The sequence below is a fragment of the Astyanax mexicanus genome, chromosome 17 (genome assembly GCF_023375975.1).
Source record: "Astyanax mexicanus isolate ESR-SI-001 chromosome 17, AstMex3_surface, whole genome shotgun sequence".
Lineage (NCBI taxonomy): Eukaryota > Metazoa > Chordata > Actinopteri > Characiformes > Acestrorhamphidae > Astyanax > Astyanax mexicanus.
In genome coordinates, this window is record NC_064424.1 from 23,179,432 (window position 1) to 23,194,738 (window position 15,307).

At 37.4% G+C, this 15,307-nt stretch overlaps 1 protein-coding gene across 1 annotated transcript in view; it reads right to left on the reverse strand.

Annotated features, from left to right (window-relative positions):
* The window catches only part of LOC125782471 (NACHT, LRR and PYD domains-containing protein 3-like), a 55,929-nt gene that overhangs the window by 711 nt on the left and 39,911 nt on the right, over positions 1-15,307 (reverse strand). Inside the window, exons 5-7 of the mRNA XM_049466667.1 lie at positions 10,026-10,193; positions 3,597-3,773; positions 3,024-3,197 (exon numbers count right to left, since the gene is read on the reverse strand). Coding sequence (XP_049322624.1) covers positions 3,024-3,197; positions 3,597-3,773; positions 10,026-10,193 — 519 coding nt within the window. The remainder of the gene's footprint in view (positions 1-3,023; positions 3,198-3,596; positions 3,774-10,025; positions 10,194-15,307) is intronic.

Here is a 15,307-nt window from a genome sequence, read left to right on the forward strand (position 1 = left end):
ATAGCTTTTGCTGACGATGATGACTTTGACCCCGCCTCCAAACTGTCAAAACCACCCTTTACAAAACTCGAGCGCAAAAAACTTGCTCGAGCAAAAACAAAAGCAACAGGTAATTCACATAGCGTGCGAGGAGAAAAAAAACACCCGAGAGGAGAAAAATGAAGCTCGAAAGCAATATTTTGTTCAGCACGCACACAATTGCCGTTTTTTTAAAGAGTTTTTTTTAAGTTTAACATTTACGCTTGGGAGAAGTAAATTTTTCACCTGGTATTTTTGCGCCCCGAATTTTGACATTGATGTGACAGCATACTCCTACTGTAAATTACAGCTGTGATGTCCGAACAACAAACTCTCAGCATAATTTGTAATTACAGAATATTAACAATACTTCAGTGAAATACATAAAAGAACAATGATTAGTGATATTTAAAGACGTGTTTATATACATATAACATCAGTAACAAATTACTAAAAATAAGAAATGTGCTTTTGTTTTATTTTTCAATATTGTGCATATAATATTATTAATATAATATTATTATTTATATTATTATTTATCACAGGCTGTTTTAAAATATACATATTTTGACCCATTTTACTCACCTCAGTTTCTCCAGTCTACAGTAAGGATTCTTCAGTAGATCACAGAGCTTTTTCAGTCCTAATCTGTCTAGTTTGTTCTTGTTCAGATCCAGCTCTATCAGGTGTGAGGGATTTTTAACCAGAGCAGAAATCAATTCATTACAGCCTCTCTTTGTAATGCTGCCTGTTTTGTATATCCTGCAGAGGAAGATGAAGACAAGTCAGAACCAGCTAAATAAAAACAAACATTTTTTATTTGAAGTTAAATTATTATTATCTTTTTACTACTGTGTTTGCTTTTTTTAATAACTTTTGTTCACAGTCACTGTGGTTTATACTATTTGTCCTCTAAGTTAAAAAATGCAATTCCCTCAGCAAAACGCTGTCATGCGAAAGTTAATAATGTTATTCTTTTGCATATATGGGTCAGTTTATGCTCAGGATCAATTCAGACAAGTTTCAGTGTTTGTCATTTGCATACGTAAGGACATACATGTATTAAAATGCTTGTGCTTAGGCTTACATAAATATACAGCACTTAAATATACTAAATAGAAAAGAAAGTAATCCTAAATTACTAAAAATATACAGTAATATATAGAAGTAAATATACATGTAATGGGTTGGGGAGCAGCAGCACTCCAGCCCAGAGGGTTGCAGAACCCAATTGCAGAGCAGAAGATCTCAAAGCAGGTAAACTCAAGAGGAAAAGGGAGGAAACCCCCCAAAACAGGTGTGAAAAACGGGTGGAAACTCAGAAATAGGTGTGGGCCGCAAAACGGATGTAAAACACAAAACAGTGAGAAACAGGGAGAGAACAAAGGATCGCATGGGAAGCGAGGCTACCCCTTATCTACAGGGTTAGAGAGAACAAAAGAAACTTCCCAACTTAAAACAAAGGTAAAACTCAGGTGCTTGTGGGGAAAATGTGGTTCCTCCAGGGGTGGAAGGGGGAACCATGGGAGGCCAAACAAAGAGAGCGGCCGCATCACCGACAGACAGACACACACACACACACTGTTGGCTGCGCTTGCCTGGCAACCCATAGATTGCCTTGGCCTGAAGCAAGCCCTTACAATACTAAACACAACACAAAATATATAAAATACTCAGCAATATACAAAAAACGAACTCATTTACAATTATAGAACAAATGTACAATTATATTAGGCAAAGGAACCTGAAAATAGTTACAATGTACCTTAGATAGGTAGTTAAGGTTTTAGAAAAAAATAAACTCTATATATAATGTTCAGCTTGCCCTAATGTACCTGAACAGCTAATACCCATTTCATTTTCAAATTGTGTTTATTAATTTAGGATTGCAGGTCTTACTTTAAGCTGTAATGATCAAAAAATCATTTGGCTAACTAATTAGCTAGAAACTGGATGTTGTGGATATTCAAAATTTAGTATGATACTTTATGTTGGTACTTTAAAGCAGTTTCTTAACCCTGATCACTGCCCTATAATTGTGTTTTCCACCTGATCAGCTAATAAGTAAGACCACAAATAACCCGTTATATTGTAAGATGTGTTTCTGTAGGGTGATTTTAAATTCGTGCTCCATGTGCCCCCTTTTGAGTTTAAGCACCTGCCCCTCCAAAGGTCTCTGTACACCCCTGGTAATCAGATATCATGGTATGCAGGTCACAGTGATAATGTTTAACAGTATATACAGGTTTTAAAACAACATATGTTTACAATAAAATTGTGTCCCTTATATGGAATGCCTTGCATATTTCAGCAATGCTAAAATCTGAAAAAAAAAAAAAAAAAACTGAACCCCTCAGAACAGCATGGCTTCCCAAAGAGAGTTTGGATGCTGATTGCAGATCTTTTACCAATAAATACATTTGGTGCACCATGAAACAAAAAAATCAGGCAAAGAAGACTAAAGACTAATGAGCACCAAGATTTCTCAATCAGACAAGAATGGGACAACATTCCCTTCACAAAACTCAAGCAATTGGTGTCCTGTCCCAATTATGTATGCTTTAATCCACCTTATTTATGCAACTCAGCTGTATATCCCCTATCACTAGTGTTGCCACAACACAAGGAGGGTGAAGACAAGAACATGCCTTCACTGATACATGTTAAGTCAGCCACTGCCTCTTTTCGAACTGCTGATGCAGCATTGCCGGGTAGCACCACAGTGCACTCAGAGGAAAGCGCAGCAACTCGGTACCGATACATCAGCTCACAGACTCCTTATGCTGATCTACATCACTGAAGGAGTGATGACAGGAAAGAGCGCCATCTACCCACCCAGAAAGAGCAAGGCCAATTGTGCTATCTCAGGGCTCCAGCAGCTGATGGTAACCTGCGTGATTTGAACCAGCAATCTCCCGATCGTAGTGGCAGCGCTTTAGACCACTGGACATCTCAGCACCTGCAGTTTGTCAGTTTACATTTATTTCATTAATCCAACTTCTTACGTGAGTTTCCTTAGTCTGCAATGTGGATCCTCCAGTAGATCAGACATCTGCTTCACTGTTATCTTATTTGGGTCAATGTTACTCATATCCAACTTTCTCTGCACTAAGGGGTCTTCGTCCAGAATGCGTTTAAGATGAGTGCAGGCTTCCTCTGCAGCATCACTTTTCAGCAGCCTATAGGGAAAAAACAGTACAATTATATTAATAACCTTATCAAAAGAAAAGGACAGTTACAGTCATCAATGATCAACCTCATTGTATTTGTTCCAGCAAGCTGTCTTCCTCTCTCATTACTCCGTCTCCGGACTAAAGTGTGTTTGAATCTTTGATTCTTAACTTTTTGTAGATGTCACTTTTATAAATTATGCAGGAAAGTTTGCCAGCTTGCTTAGAAAGCTCTGATAGGTCTGAATGTAAGATAGGACATTATAATAATTCAAAACCGTGAAATAAGTAACTCGCAGGTAACTCTCTCAGGTAAGTATATTGTTAAAAATTAAAAAATGAAATGTAGAAATGAAAAACTATATTGAAAATATATTTATTTATCTACACAAAATATTCATTTCTGACCTTAGTTTTTTCTGATTGCAATACTGTTTCACAAATAAGTCAACAAGCCGCTCCACTCCTTTGTCTCCAGGGTCATTCCCTCTGAGATCCAGCTCTACTAAACGTGAAGAGGCATTTGAGCTCAGAGCTGAAGCCAGAGCTTCATAGCCATCCTCCTTTACACAACAATATGAAAGCCTAGAGAAAGAAAAAAACAATTAAAGACATGTTTGAAAAAACATTTTTAGCCTTAGTTTTTTTTATCTTTAACCTCATGTAGGTGCTAGTGGCATGAATCTCATTAAGTAATCAGTCTCATAAAATTACTTGCAACTTACAAATATTGTAGTTTTAACTAATGTTAAAACTACAGTTGTTTTTATAAAGTTATTAATTAAAAAGCCACAATATCAAGATTTTAATCAATGACTAAAATTCTGATATTGCTGTCTCAGATTCTGAAGGTTTTAAATTGAATTATTTTATATGGTTATTGGCAGCAACCAGCATTCATGAAATTAACACAGACAACTTGGTGAAAATAAATGGACATTTATTAACACACAAACTAATCTAAACACAAATATTACAAAACAGCAGTCAGTATATTTACAATATGAGAGCTAAATGGTTATTTAGCTAAGGGTGTGTGTGTATAAGAGAGTGAGAGAGAGAGAGAGAGAGAGAGAGCCTCCATCTGCGTGGAAGCTTGCTATAGTGGTACCCATAGGGAAACCGGGAAAGGATTTGTCTGATGTAGCCAGTAATAGGCCTATTTCACTGACCTCACATTTAAGTAAAATCATGGAGCGTATGATCACAGAAAGGTTGTCCTATTTTCTTGATCGTCATAATAGCTTTTCTCCCTATCAGAGTGGTTTTAGAAAGGGTAGAATGACGATGGACGATTATGTTTGGAGTCTGATGTACGGAGGGCACAGCTGCATAAAGAAGTGGTGGTAGCTGTGTTTTTTGACATTGAAAAAGCATATGATATACTGTGGAGGGAAGGATTGCTGATTAAGTTGTCTAAGCTAGGAATTGGAGGGAGGATGTATAATTGGGTAATGTATTTTTTAATGAATAGATCCATACAGGTCAGGGTGGGGACTGCCTTTTCTAAAGTGTATTATATAGACAATGGCACCCCTCAAGGTAGTGTTTGTAGTCCCCTATTATTTAACTTGATGATTAATGATATTTTGTAGGCAGTTGGGCCAGACATAGCAAAGTCATTGTATGCAGATGATGGGGCTTTATGGAAAAGAGGTAGGAATTTGCCATTTGTGAAAAGGGAGATGCAGGACGCAGTAACAGCTCTGGAACAATGGGCAAATGCTTGGGGTTTCAAGATGTCTGTACCGAAAACTCAAGTAATTTGCTTTTCTAAGAGCCATAAAGCAAGAGAGCTCGGGCTTAAAATGTATGGTCAGACTCTTGAACAGGTTAAGGTGGTCAGGTATCTCGGTATGTGGATGGACTCAAAGTTGACCTGGAAACAACACATTACGAAGATTTCTGATAAATGTAAGAAAGGAATGAATGTTCTAAAGTGCTTGGCGGGGAGTGGTTGGGGAGCTGACCGTTCCTCTCTATTAAGTATTTATGTTGCCTTAATAAGATCAGTGTTTGATTATGGCTGTATGGCATATAGATCAGCTGCTGTGTCAAACTTGAAGGTGCTTGATGTGATTCAGGCGCAAGCACTGACGCTATGTTGTGGTGCGGTCAGATCTTCCTCGGTTGCTTCTCTTCAGGTAGAGACAGGTGATATGCCTCTGCTTTTAAGACGAATGGCACTGTCAACTGTGTACTGGATTAATCTAAAAGGACGCAAGGAGAATCATCCAGTCTTAGCCTATATGCATGATTGTGGTCAACAACTACATGTAAAAGTTTTGGGTGTCTGAGTAATTCAGAAGCAGGGAATATGGGATTGCAGGCATACAGTCTCAGCAATACTGTTGGTACCACCTTGGTTTTTTCCACTGCCTAGTGTGGACCTTGTACTCTTAGGTGAATCGTTTGATGATCCACGAAGTCCAGTTGCAAAGGCAACGGTGGAGCAACATCTGGACCGTAAATATTATAATTGTCTGCAGATATATACTGATGGATCAAAAGGATCCTATTGGGGTACCAAGGCAGCAGCAGTTTTTATACCAGAGTTTCAAGTTTTCATTAAAAAACGATTGTCTGATAATCTGTCTGTATTCTCCTCCGAGCTTGTTGCCATTCTGCTGGCACTACAGTGGGTTGAAGATGTCTGTCCAATGGGGCTGGTGGTTTGTTCGGATTCTTTGTCTGCCCTACAGAGCATTCAGTTTGGACAGTCTGCTTGTAGACACGATCTAATTTTAGAGATTTTTCAGGCATTGTTTAGGCTACATATACAGAGGATCACAGTTTGCTTCCTTTGGGTTCCAGCACACGTAGGAGTAGAAGGGAATGAAACGGTGGATGTGGCTGCTAGACAATGTCTGAAACGATCAAGGGTTGACATTGTCATCCCTCTTAGTAAATCGGAGATGCGGGTGATTATCAGACAATATGTGAGACAGTTATGGCAGACTGAGTGGGAGCAAGATCATAAGGGGAGGCATCTTTTTGCTATACAGGCAAGGGTTGGTTCGAGTGGCAGTGGAGGGTATGGTCGGAGACAGGAAACTGTTCTCACCAGGCTCAGAGTGACCATACTTTATTAAATTCCTCTCTGCACATGATACAAAAGCACACCACGGGGCTTTGTCGTAATTGTCACCAGAGGGAAACTGCTGAACATGTATTACTTTCTTGTGGAACATATACTGCACACAGGGACATAATGTTTAGTGCACTAAAGGACAAGGGTCACACTGATTTTTCCATGAAAGGGTTACTTTCTTATGGGTCAGGAATGGGGGTTGTACACAAGCAAGTTTTTCTTTTTTTGAAAACTATTGGAATGTTTGATATCATATAATTTATTTTTATTTATTTATTTTGCTTAATTATTTTGATGATTATTATTAGTTATAACATTTTTCTTTCACTACTGTTGCATAATTAACTTGCCCGAAATCACACTTCACACTCCAGCTCAGTAGGTGGCGGTAATGCACCTTTAGTTGGTCTGCCATCCGCCATTAGCCTGAAAGAAGAAGAAGAAGAAGAAGAGAGAGAGAGAGAGAAAGAGAGGGAGAGAGAGAGAGATCGTGTGTGTGTGCGCACGCGTGTGTGTTCGCGTATGTTGCGGGTGCGTGCGAGAGGAGCGTGCGTGCGTGTGCACGGACAAAAGATAATGGCGCGGAGTTTAAACGTAGAGCGTGGCTCTGCACTGTAACTGAGATCAGCTGCTCTTTGTTCAGGTCTCTGTTGAGCCAGAACAAAGAGTGAAGCTGACTGTTTAAAGGAAAGTTTTTAAAACTATTGCTAGATTCTAGTTTTTAGAAGGGAGAAATACAGTAGCTGTATTTCAGTGTTAGAAAAGAGGAAGAGATTTGCATGCAGAGAAAAGTACAAGTTGGTTTGCTCACAGATTTTAGTTTAGAATATAAACAGTTGCAGGTTTCATTAATAAAAATACATTTATGTAAAATGTAAAATACAGTAAGTTTAAAAATAAAATGTTCTTTATCTAAACTATGCCCAGATGTTTTAAAGGTCAGTCTTACGCAATGGATATGTTAGAAATATCCATGTTTTCCGTCCTCACTGGAATGAGGGAATTTTCAGCCTTCTTACAGAAAGGTTTTGACAACGTCCAGGTAACTCTTCTGGGAATGGCTCGTCCTTCTGGCTTTGGATCCAGGAAAAGTTGTACACAGTTAAGAAAAGGGATCAGGCCGCTTTCCTTGTCTTTCTGAGCTGTGTATCTCTTGCAAGCTTGTCTTGAAGAAATAGCCGTGTGGAAACGTTGATCAGACGTTTGGCTAAAGTTGTATTATTGAAGATGTAGGTTGTTTTCTTTGTCCTCTTGGTAGAACAAAAAGGCCTTGTTGTCCTGTCTCTCCGTTGCTGGCAAAACTCAGAGAGCTTTGTTCTTGTCTCTTTGTTCAGATGTTTACCTGTTGTTTGGAAACTCAAAGAGGGGGAGGTTCTCTCTGACCAGGGGTTTTGTTCCCTGTGAAGCCACACCCCTATTTCTTACTCTGGTGTTGCTTGCATTGTGCATTACTGGTGGTGCTGCCACCTACTGGCTGGCTAGGGTACCTACATCCCCCCTTGGTCTTCATAGATATGATTTATCATATCTATGGGGAGCACAAAATGGTTACCCTTGCAGTCCACGATGGTTGAAATGTCCACTGGGAGATGTAAAGTTCTTGACGGGTCAAGTCCTTTCTGTCCTTGGCAGGTCCATGATCAAGATGTGTTTGAAGAGACTGAAAACATCTGGGCAATTTATGCAAACATCCGGGCAGTTCTGGTAGTAACTAAAGTTATCTAACCAGCAAACAATATTGCATAACAACATGTGACAAAGCAATTAAATTATTCTTAAATTGCACCATAAAGGAAAACAAATAGGATTTCCTATTTTAGATGATTAGACGGCTTTTGATGGAAAGGAGGAAATACATCATCAAGCCTTGTAAAGAGGAAGGTTAGAGAAAGGTGTTAATTTTGTTTGCTTGGAATACAACTGATGTGTCAGTCGTACCCATGTTTTAGTTTGCGGACCCTTGGCGGTGTCCTAAGAATTAAGTGGTTTCCTGATAAATAACTAATTTGTAATAGTTGCTTGTTTGATTCAGACCAAATTTTATTAATCCAATTGTTTACTAAAAGTAAATCTAAGATTTGACATTATGTTGACTAATGCCTTGAGTTTAGAAATTTTATCTGGGTTCAATGAACCCAACAAATTATGATGAAAGACAAGTGTTTCTGAGAATGAATTCCTAAGTATTGCATTTCTGTGTAAGGAAAGAAAATTCATGTCAAACTTACTTGCTAAGTTTGCATAATGATGGTAGCTGATATGCTATTCTATAAACATTTGAGATGTTTTGATATAGAAATGATAAGCAAAAGTTAGTAGCTAAACAGTGCTGGAAGCCTGTTAACAAAATGCTTTGCAGTATTGTACCAATACCTTGTTATTGCTGTGCTGGAAGCAAAACAAAAGTGCAGAAATTAAAGAGTGAAAGGGAAATAAAATTTGGAAGGTAACGCCTGGGTCACCCCCCTTCGGAAAGATGGTACTACAAAAATCTTCCTTTGAAAAGAAAGATAAAGAATTAGCTACATGTCTAAGGTCTGATGAGTTACACGTAACTTGCGATGTGCATAGTGTTTATTTCTACCTCCCCCCTCGTTCGGGCTGGGGAGCTAACTAATTATCACAATCACTTGATGAAGGTGACATATTAAAGATTATGCCTTTCAGGTCAGTCACTATATCCCAAAGAGTGTTAATATCAGAATTGGGATTATGAGAGCTCAGAGAGCTTTGTTCTTGTCTCTTTGTTCAGATGTTTACCTGTTGTTTGGCAAACTCAAAGAGGGGGAGGTTCTCTCTGACCAGGGGTTTTGTTCCCTGTGAAGCCACACCCCTATTTCTTACTCTGGTGTTGCTTGCATTCTGCATTACTGGTGGTGCTGCCACCTACTGGCTGGCTAGGTTACCTACACTTACAAAAAGCTGAGGCTTCAGAAGCTCATTAATGTGTACATATCTACATTATATGGAGCTCACTGAAATTGATTGTTTTAATAGGTTCCTTCATTACTTCAGTTGTATTATAGAAAAGTTAATGTATTTTAAAACCACTACATAGAATTAAACTGAAGTATCAGGAGTTATGAGACGAAAGTTGCCAATGCTCTTCTGACTCATTAACTGCAGTGTTTTAAACCTCCTCCTCTGATGTTTTCCCAAAAAATGACAGTCTCATAATCTGGTGCGCCTTATGTATACATTTTACCAGACAGGTTGTAAGGAGCAGTAAAGCCACTCTGCTGAAGTACAGAGTTATAAAACAGTTTCAGTGATGTTTCTCCAGCACCGCAGCTGAAACAGTTAGCTGCTAACAGCAGAGCTACCTCTTTAGCTGTTCAGAGGTGAGTATATCAGACTGTAGTCTGCGTGTTTACCATGTAAAAACAAACTACGTGGGACAAACTGCTACCTGATAGTGCCCTGGCTTACCGAAACCATCGGAAATGGTCTAACCCTGCCACCATGGACAGACTTGTCACCAACCTCACAGTTCAATCCTCAATGCCCACAGATTTCTAGGTGGCTCAGTGATTCTAGCTGCTGTCAGTTTGTTTAATTTCTGCTTTGTATCTTGTCTGTTGACTAATGGTAGCAATGTGGGGAGGAGACATATTGGCGCAGTATAACCATATCATTTCTGTGTTTTACTAAATCTGTCCTAAAAAACTCCTGCACATTGACTTCCAAAACCTCAAGATATTACTGTAGGAGCTCTGCTGTATGCTACACCTCATTTAAGATTTTACCTCAGAGTCTCCAGTTTACACTGAGGATTTTCCAGAGCTGTGCAGAGCTTCAACACTCCTGAATCCTGCAGGTTGTTATTGCTCAGGTCAAGTTCTACCAGAGAGGATGAGGTGAGAATTGGAGCTAAAGCACAACAGCTTTCTTCTGTTAGATCATCATCGTTGTTCCTAAAAGCACATAATGACTGAAACTTTAAACAATTTAAAGTACAGCTTGCAAACATTAAAAATAACTAATATTCAGTAATATTTGAATGCATCGTTTTTAATAATAAACTCCCAACCTTACAGCGGAAGCAGTTTAACAAACTAACATTTAAATATTTAAAGCTAAATCTTGTAAGTAAAATATTTAATTTTCAATATTAAACTACTACAAAATCACACGGGGCCTGTTCCAAGATTCACTAATTTCAGCTGATGATAGTGTAAATAAAGTAAATATATATATACTTATCTGACAACATTTACTAAGATTGGAACCTAAAATGAAGTACCATTGCAATATATGATCATAGTGTAAAACAGTATCTTTAGCTTCACCAAAAATATGTCTAAAATAAGTTTTTGATATTACATAGAATGTATAAAATATAATGCAATTAATTACGTGCTCTGTGATTAATTAATTTAAATCGCATTTATTCCTTTCTTTAGCTGTAAAAGTGTATTGTATTTGTATTTGTATTGAATTGTATTGAATTCAGTTTAATTCAATTCAAATACATTTTGTATAGCAGTAAATCAATAAATGAATAACTGAAAGACTTTATTTTGGACTCTTTCCATACCAGGCATCTTTAGATCGACTTCGGGTAAAATATTGTAAATAGCAACATTTCTAGTTCCAAACATTTCAATTCAATGTACCACACACCAGGGAAAAGTCACAGATACTACTGTCTACTTCACATAGTTGCATATCTGGGTTAGAAAAGCCTCAAGGACTGATGTTTAATTTAACACATTGTTTTCTTTGATTAATTAATTTGGCAGGCCAAATTAAAACCAATCAGAATGCTCACTTGAGTTTCCTAAGTTTGCAGTGTTTATCCTGCAGAACAGCACACAGTTGTTTCACTCTGGAATCTCCTGAAAGTCCTGCTGGATTCCTGCTCAGGTGCAGCTCTGTCTGCAGTAAGAGATTTACTCCCAGATCTGCAGAAAGAAAAGCACAGGCTTTCTCTGCAGCAGGAGTCTTCAACAACCTGCAAAGAGAACACAGTAATATTACCAACACAACTCAGATAAATATTTTGGTAACACTTTACTTGGATGGTCCATTTTATGGCCTTGTTGATGCTCAACTGACATTCAACTAACACTGAGTTGAATGTCCGTTAAATTTAACTTAACCCTATGTTGAATGTAAATGATTTAAAATAGAACCTAACCGTACACCTAACCCTAACCTTAACCCTTAATCAACCATAAAATCTAACCCTACACTCTAACCCTAACCTTAACCCTTAATCAACCATAGAATCTAACCCTACACTCTAACCCTAACCTTAACCCTTAATCAACCATAGAATCTAACCCTACACCTAACCCTAACCTTAACCCTTAATCAACCATAGAATCTAACCCTACACCTAACCCTAACCTTAACCCTTAATCAACCATAGAATCTAACCCTACACCTAACCCTAACCTTAACCCTTAATCAACTATAAAATCAAACCCTACACCTAACCCTAACCTTCAACCATAAAATCTAACCCTACACCTAACCCTAACCTTAACCCTTAATCAACTATAAAATCAAACCCTACACCTAACCCTAACCTTAACCCTTAATCAACTATAAAATCAAACCCTACACCTAACCCTAACCTTAACCCTTAATCAACCATAAAATCTATCCCTACACCTAACCCTAACCTTAACCCTTAATCAACCAGAAAATCTAACCCTACACCTAACCCTTACCCTAACCTTAATCCAAGCTTAAAATCTAACCCTAAACCCAATCCTAAAATATTAAGATAAGCGTTTGGGTTAGAGTTGAATGTAGGGTTATATTCAATAGAGAATCATTTACTTTCACCTTTTAGTTCATTTGCATTTAATAGACATGTAGTTGAATGTTAGTTGAATGTCAGTTGAGCATCAAAGAGGACATCAAATGGACCATCCAAGTAAAGTGTTACCAATATTTTCAATGTTCTTACACTACTGAGAAGTTTATTTTTAAGTCAATGGTGTATTATCTATGTGCACTACACTTAATGAGTTTCTAGCTGCTAAGAATACCTTACACAGTTTTATGTGATTATTATCAGGACATAATTATTGTAGTTGAAAAATGTCTTTACCTGATATTTTATGCTTTTATTGATATAGTAATTAGATTAGTGCTCTTGATGGAGTCATACAATTTTAACATGTGGCATATGTGAAATATGTATTACTTTTAATATAAATGTATATTATTCATGTAAGCTTATTACAAATAACCAGTTAAATAATAGTAAATAACTTGCTCCTTTTTACTCTTTACATAGATCTTACATCTAAATGTCTTCTCTTATTGTCTGTAGTAGTTACTGGATGTGTTGTTTTTCAGTAGTTTTGTATCATGCAGTGAGATGCATCAACCATGTTGGTGTAGTGATCTCTAAATTAGAGTCTATATACGTGAACTTAATGGACCTGAAACCACAGTTCACAACAGTAAAAGATGTAGGAAACAAATGTTTTTCTCACCTCAATATCTTCAGCTTACAGTTTGGTTCCTTCTGTAAATCAGTAAATTTCTTCACTCCTGTATTTCCAGGATCATTGCCTCTGAGGTCCAGCTCTACCAGTGAGGAGTTTGATTTCAGAGCTGAAACCAGATCAGCATATCCTTCCTCTGTTACACTACAGTCTGAGACACTGGAGAAAGAAGAAATGTTATAGTTAAAACATAATTTCTAATATTCACTGTATCCTTTTCAGACTGATTTACACACTAACTTTAGTTTTGTGAATTGACACGTTGAAATCTTCAGTAGGTGAGAAATCTTCTTTACTCCAGAGTTTTCTATTTTATTTCCACTCAGATCTAACTCTTTCAGGTATGAGGGATTAGAAGAAAGGGCTTTTCCCAGATCAGCACAGCCTTTCTCTGTTAAACTGTTGTTATTTAACCTGCAGAGAAAACAAAAAGCAGTTATTTCTGTAATTTCTTCCATTAAGTAAATTTTCATTGTGTTCAACAGTATATATTTTAGATATCTGTCATAAAAGCAAATTAAAAAAAATTGTAAGAACATTAAATTTATATTTAAAAATTATGTTTAAGCTACAGCCCACTATTATATTCAGAATGAATCAAATTCCAGAGTCTTCTATAGATGCTTGCACATACAACAACTTCAAACACTGTATATTAAAGTAAACTAAGCTTTACTGAGTTCTGTTGTTTGGTGAAATCTAGCAGAAGAAACATACTGACTTTAGTTTTTCAGTTCTGCAGTGTGAATCTCCCAGTAGATCTGAGAGCTGCTTAATTCCCAAATCTCCTTTTATTTTTCCATTCAGATCCAGCTCTGGAAGGAGTAATGGGTTCTTTCCGAGAATTTTAGTCAGATAATCAAAAGCTTCCTGTGCAGCAGCAGTTTTGAACAGCCTGCAGATTAAGAAATTATGTATTAGTATAAACCAGGGGTCAGCAATTAGTGGCCGCGGGCCAGATATTTTCTAAGCCATTATGTGGCGGGCCACAAAATAAAAAATGTTTTTGTAAAATGAAGCAGGTAAACCCAGGAAAAAATAAAGAAATAAACTCACCGCTCCCTACTCAAATTCTTTAGGATCACGATCCATTATACTACCGCTGCTCTGGCTAATGAAATGAGTTACAGCTAGGAAAATGCCTTATATTGAGAAAGGGAGCCCAAGAACGGGCGGAAAAACAAGAACAGGCGCAAACTAAAGTCACGCCGAGCAAGAAAGACTTATTTATTTATTTATTTTTCATTATCGTTCATTATACTTCAAACAAACTCACGGGCCAGATGTTTCACGCTTGGGCTGCCTATTGCTGACCTATTGTATAAACAATTAAAGTTAGCCATTACTATTAAGTGTGTGTGTGTTTGTCTGTATACAGTGTAATATGAGTAGTAGATGATTTGGATATTCAGTTATATAAGAGTAACATTTTACATTTAAATCAGTAATCAAGTGTTTCCAATCAACAAATTTAGCTAATAAAGCTAATGTGGCAATCCACCACACAGCTTAATTTAGGTGTCAGTGTTTCTTTCCTATCATAACGCTGGTAAAAAGGTATGTACTAAATGTCTTGTTTGGCAGTGTCTTATTTGCCATTCCCAAAACCAGGTGCACTCTGACTTTGGCGGATTTGTATTTTAACGGTGCAGCACTTCTGAGCTACTGAGCAGAGGAAACTGACCTGTGTGTTCATGCTGTGAAGGTGTGCGAGCAGGTCATTTACAGGAGCATAAATTTTATTTTATTCTGTATTCTGTTTATTGTTGGTATAAAAGTTGTATTTGTGCACTGCTGCGTGTCCTTGAGTGCGTAACGAGTGGGGGTGTGCGCGAGTTGAGCGTGGGGCAACTGCGTAATCAAGATAGAAATGAACGTCTGGCAGTTGACATCTGTCTAGGTTGTTTTTAGTCAGTAGTGCGAATATCATGCTAAAATGAGTGATGGTGTTTTTTTACTGTATGACTAGGCACATAATATTTTCTGATTATTATGGCTTGTTTGACCAACAAAAAAAGTGTATGCATGTTTAGATTTTATCAGTTACATTTGAAGCTTAAGTTTAAAGTAAGTTTAATTATGGGGCCTAGTTTAGTCTGTTCGTAATAAGTGTGCATTTGATTGTGCTTATTCATCTTTTGCATGTCTTTATAAGCATGTACCAGAAAAATGCAGACAGAGACAGATTTTCTTATTGCTTGTGTAGAATCTTTAGCCTGACAAATGTGAGTAAGTCGGAATTGCTTTGCATCTAATAAACTGAGATAAAGTAGCTGTATTTTTAAAATGAGTGCAAAATAAACATTTCTTAAAACTGTTACATGAAGATTTTGTATACAGCTCTGCTTTACAAGAGAATCACCTTAGTATTTTTAAACTACAGCTTGGATCCTCTATCAGAGCAGTAAGAAGCTCCACTCCTTTTTCTCCAGGGTTGTTACTACTGACATCCAACTCTTTCAGGTGCGATGAGGATTTTAGAGCTGAAGCCAGAACAGCACATCCTTCTTCAGAGATGCAGCAAAAACTGAGACTGAAAGTGCAGCAACAAAATCAGAAAA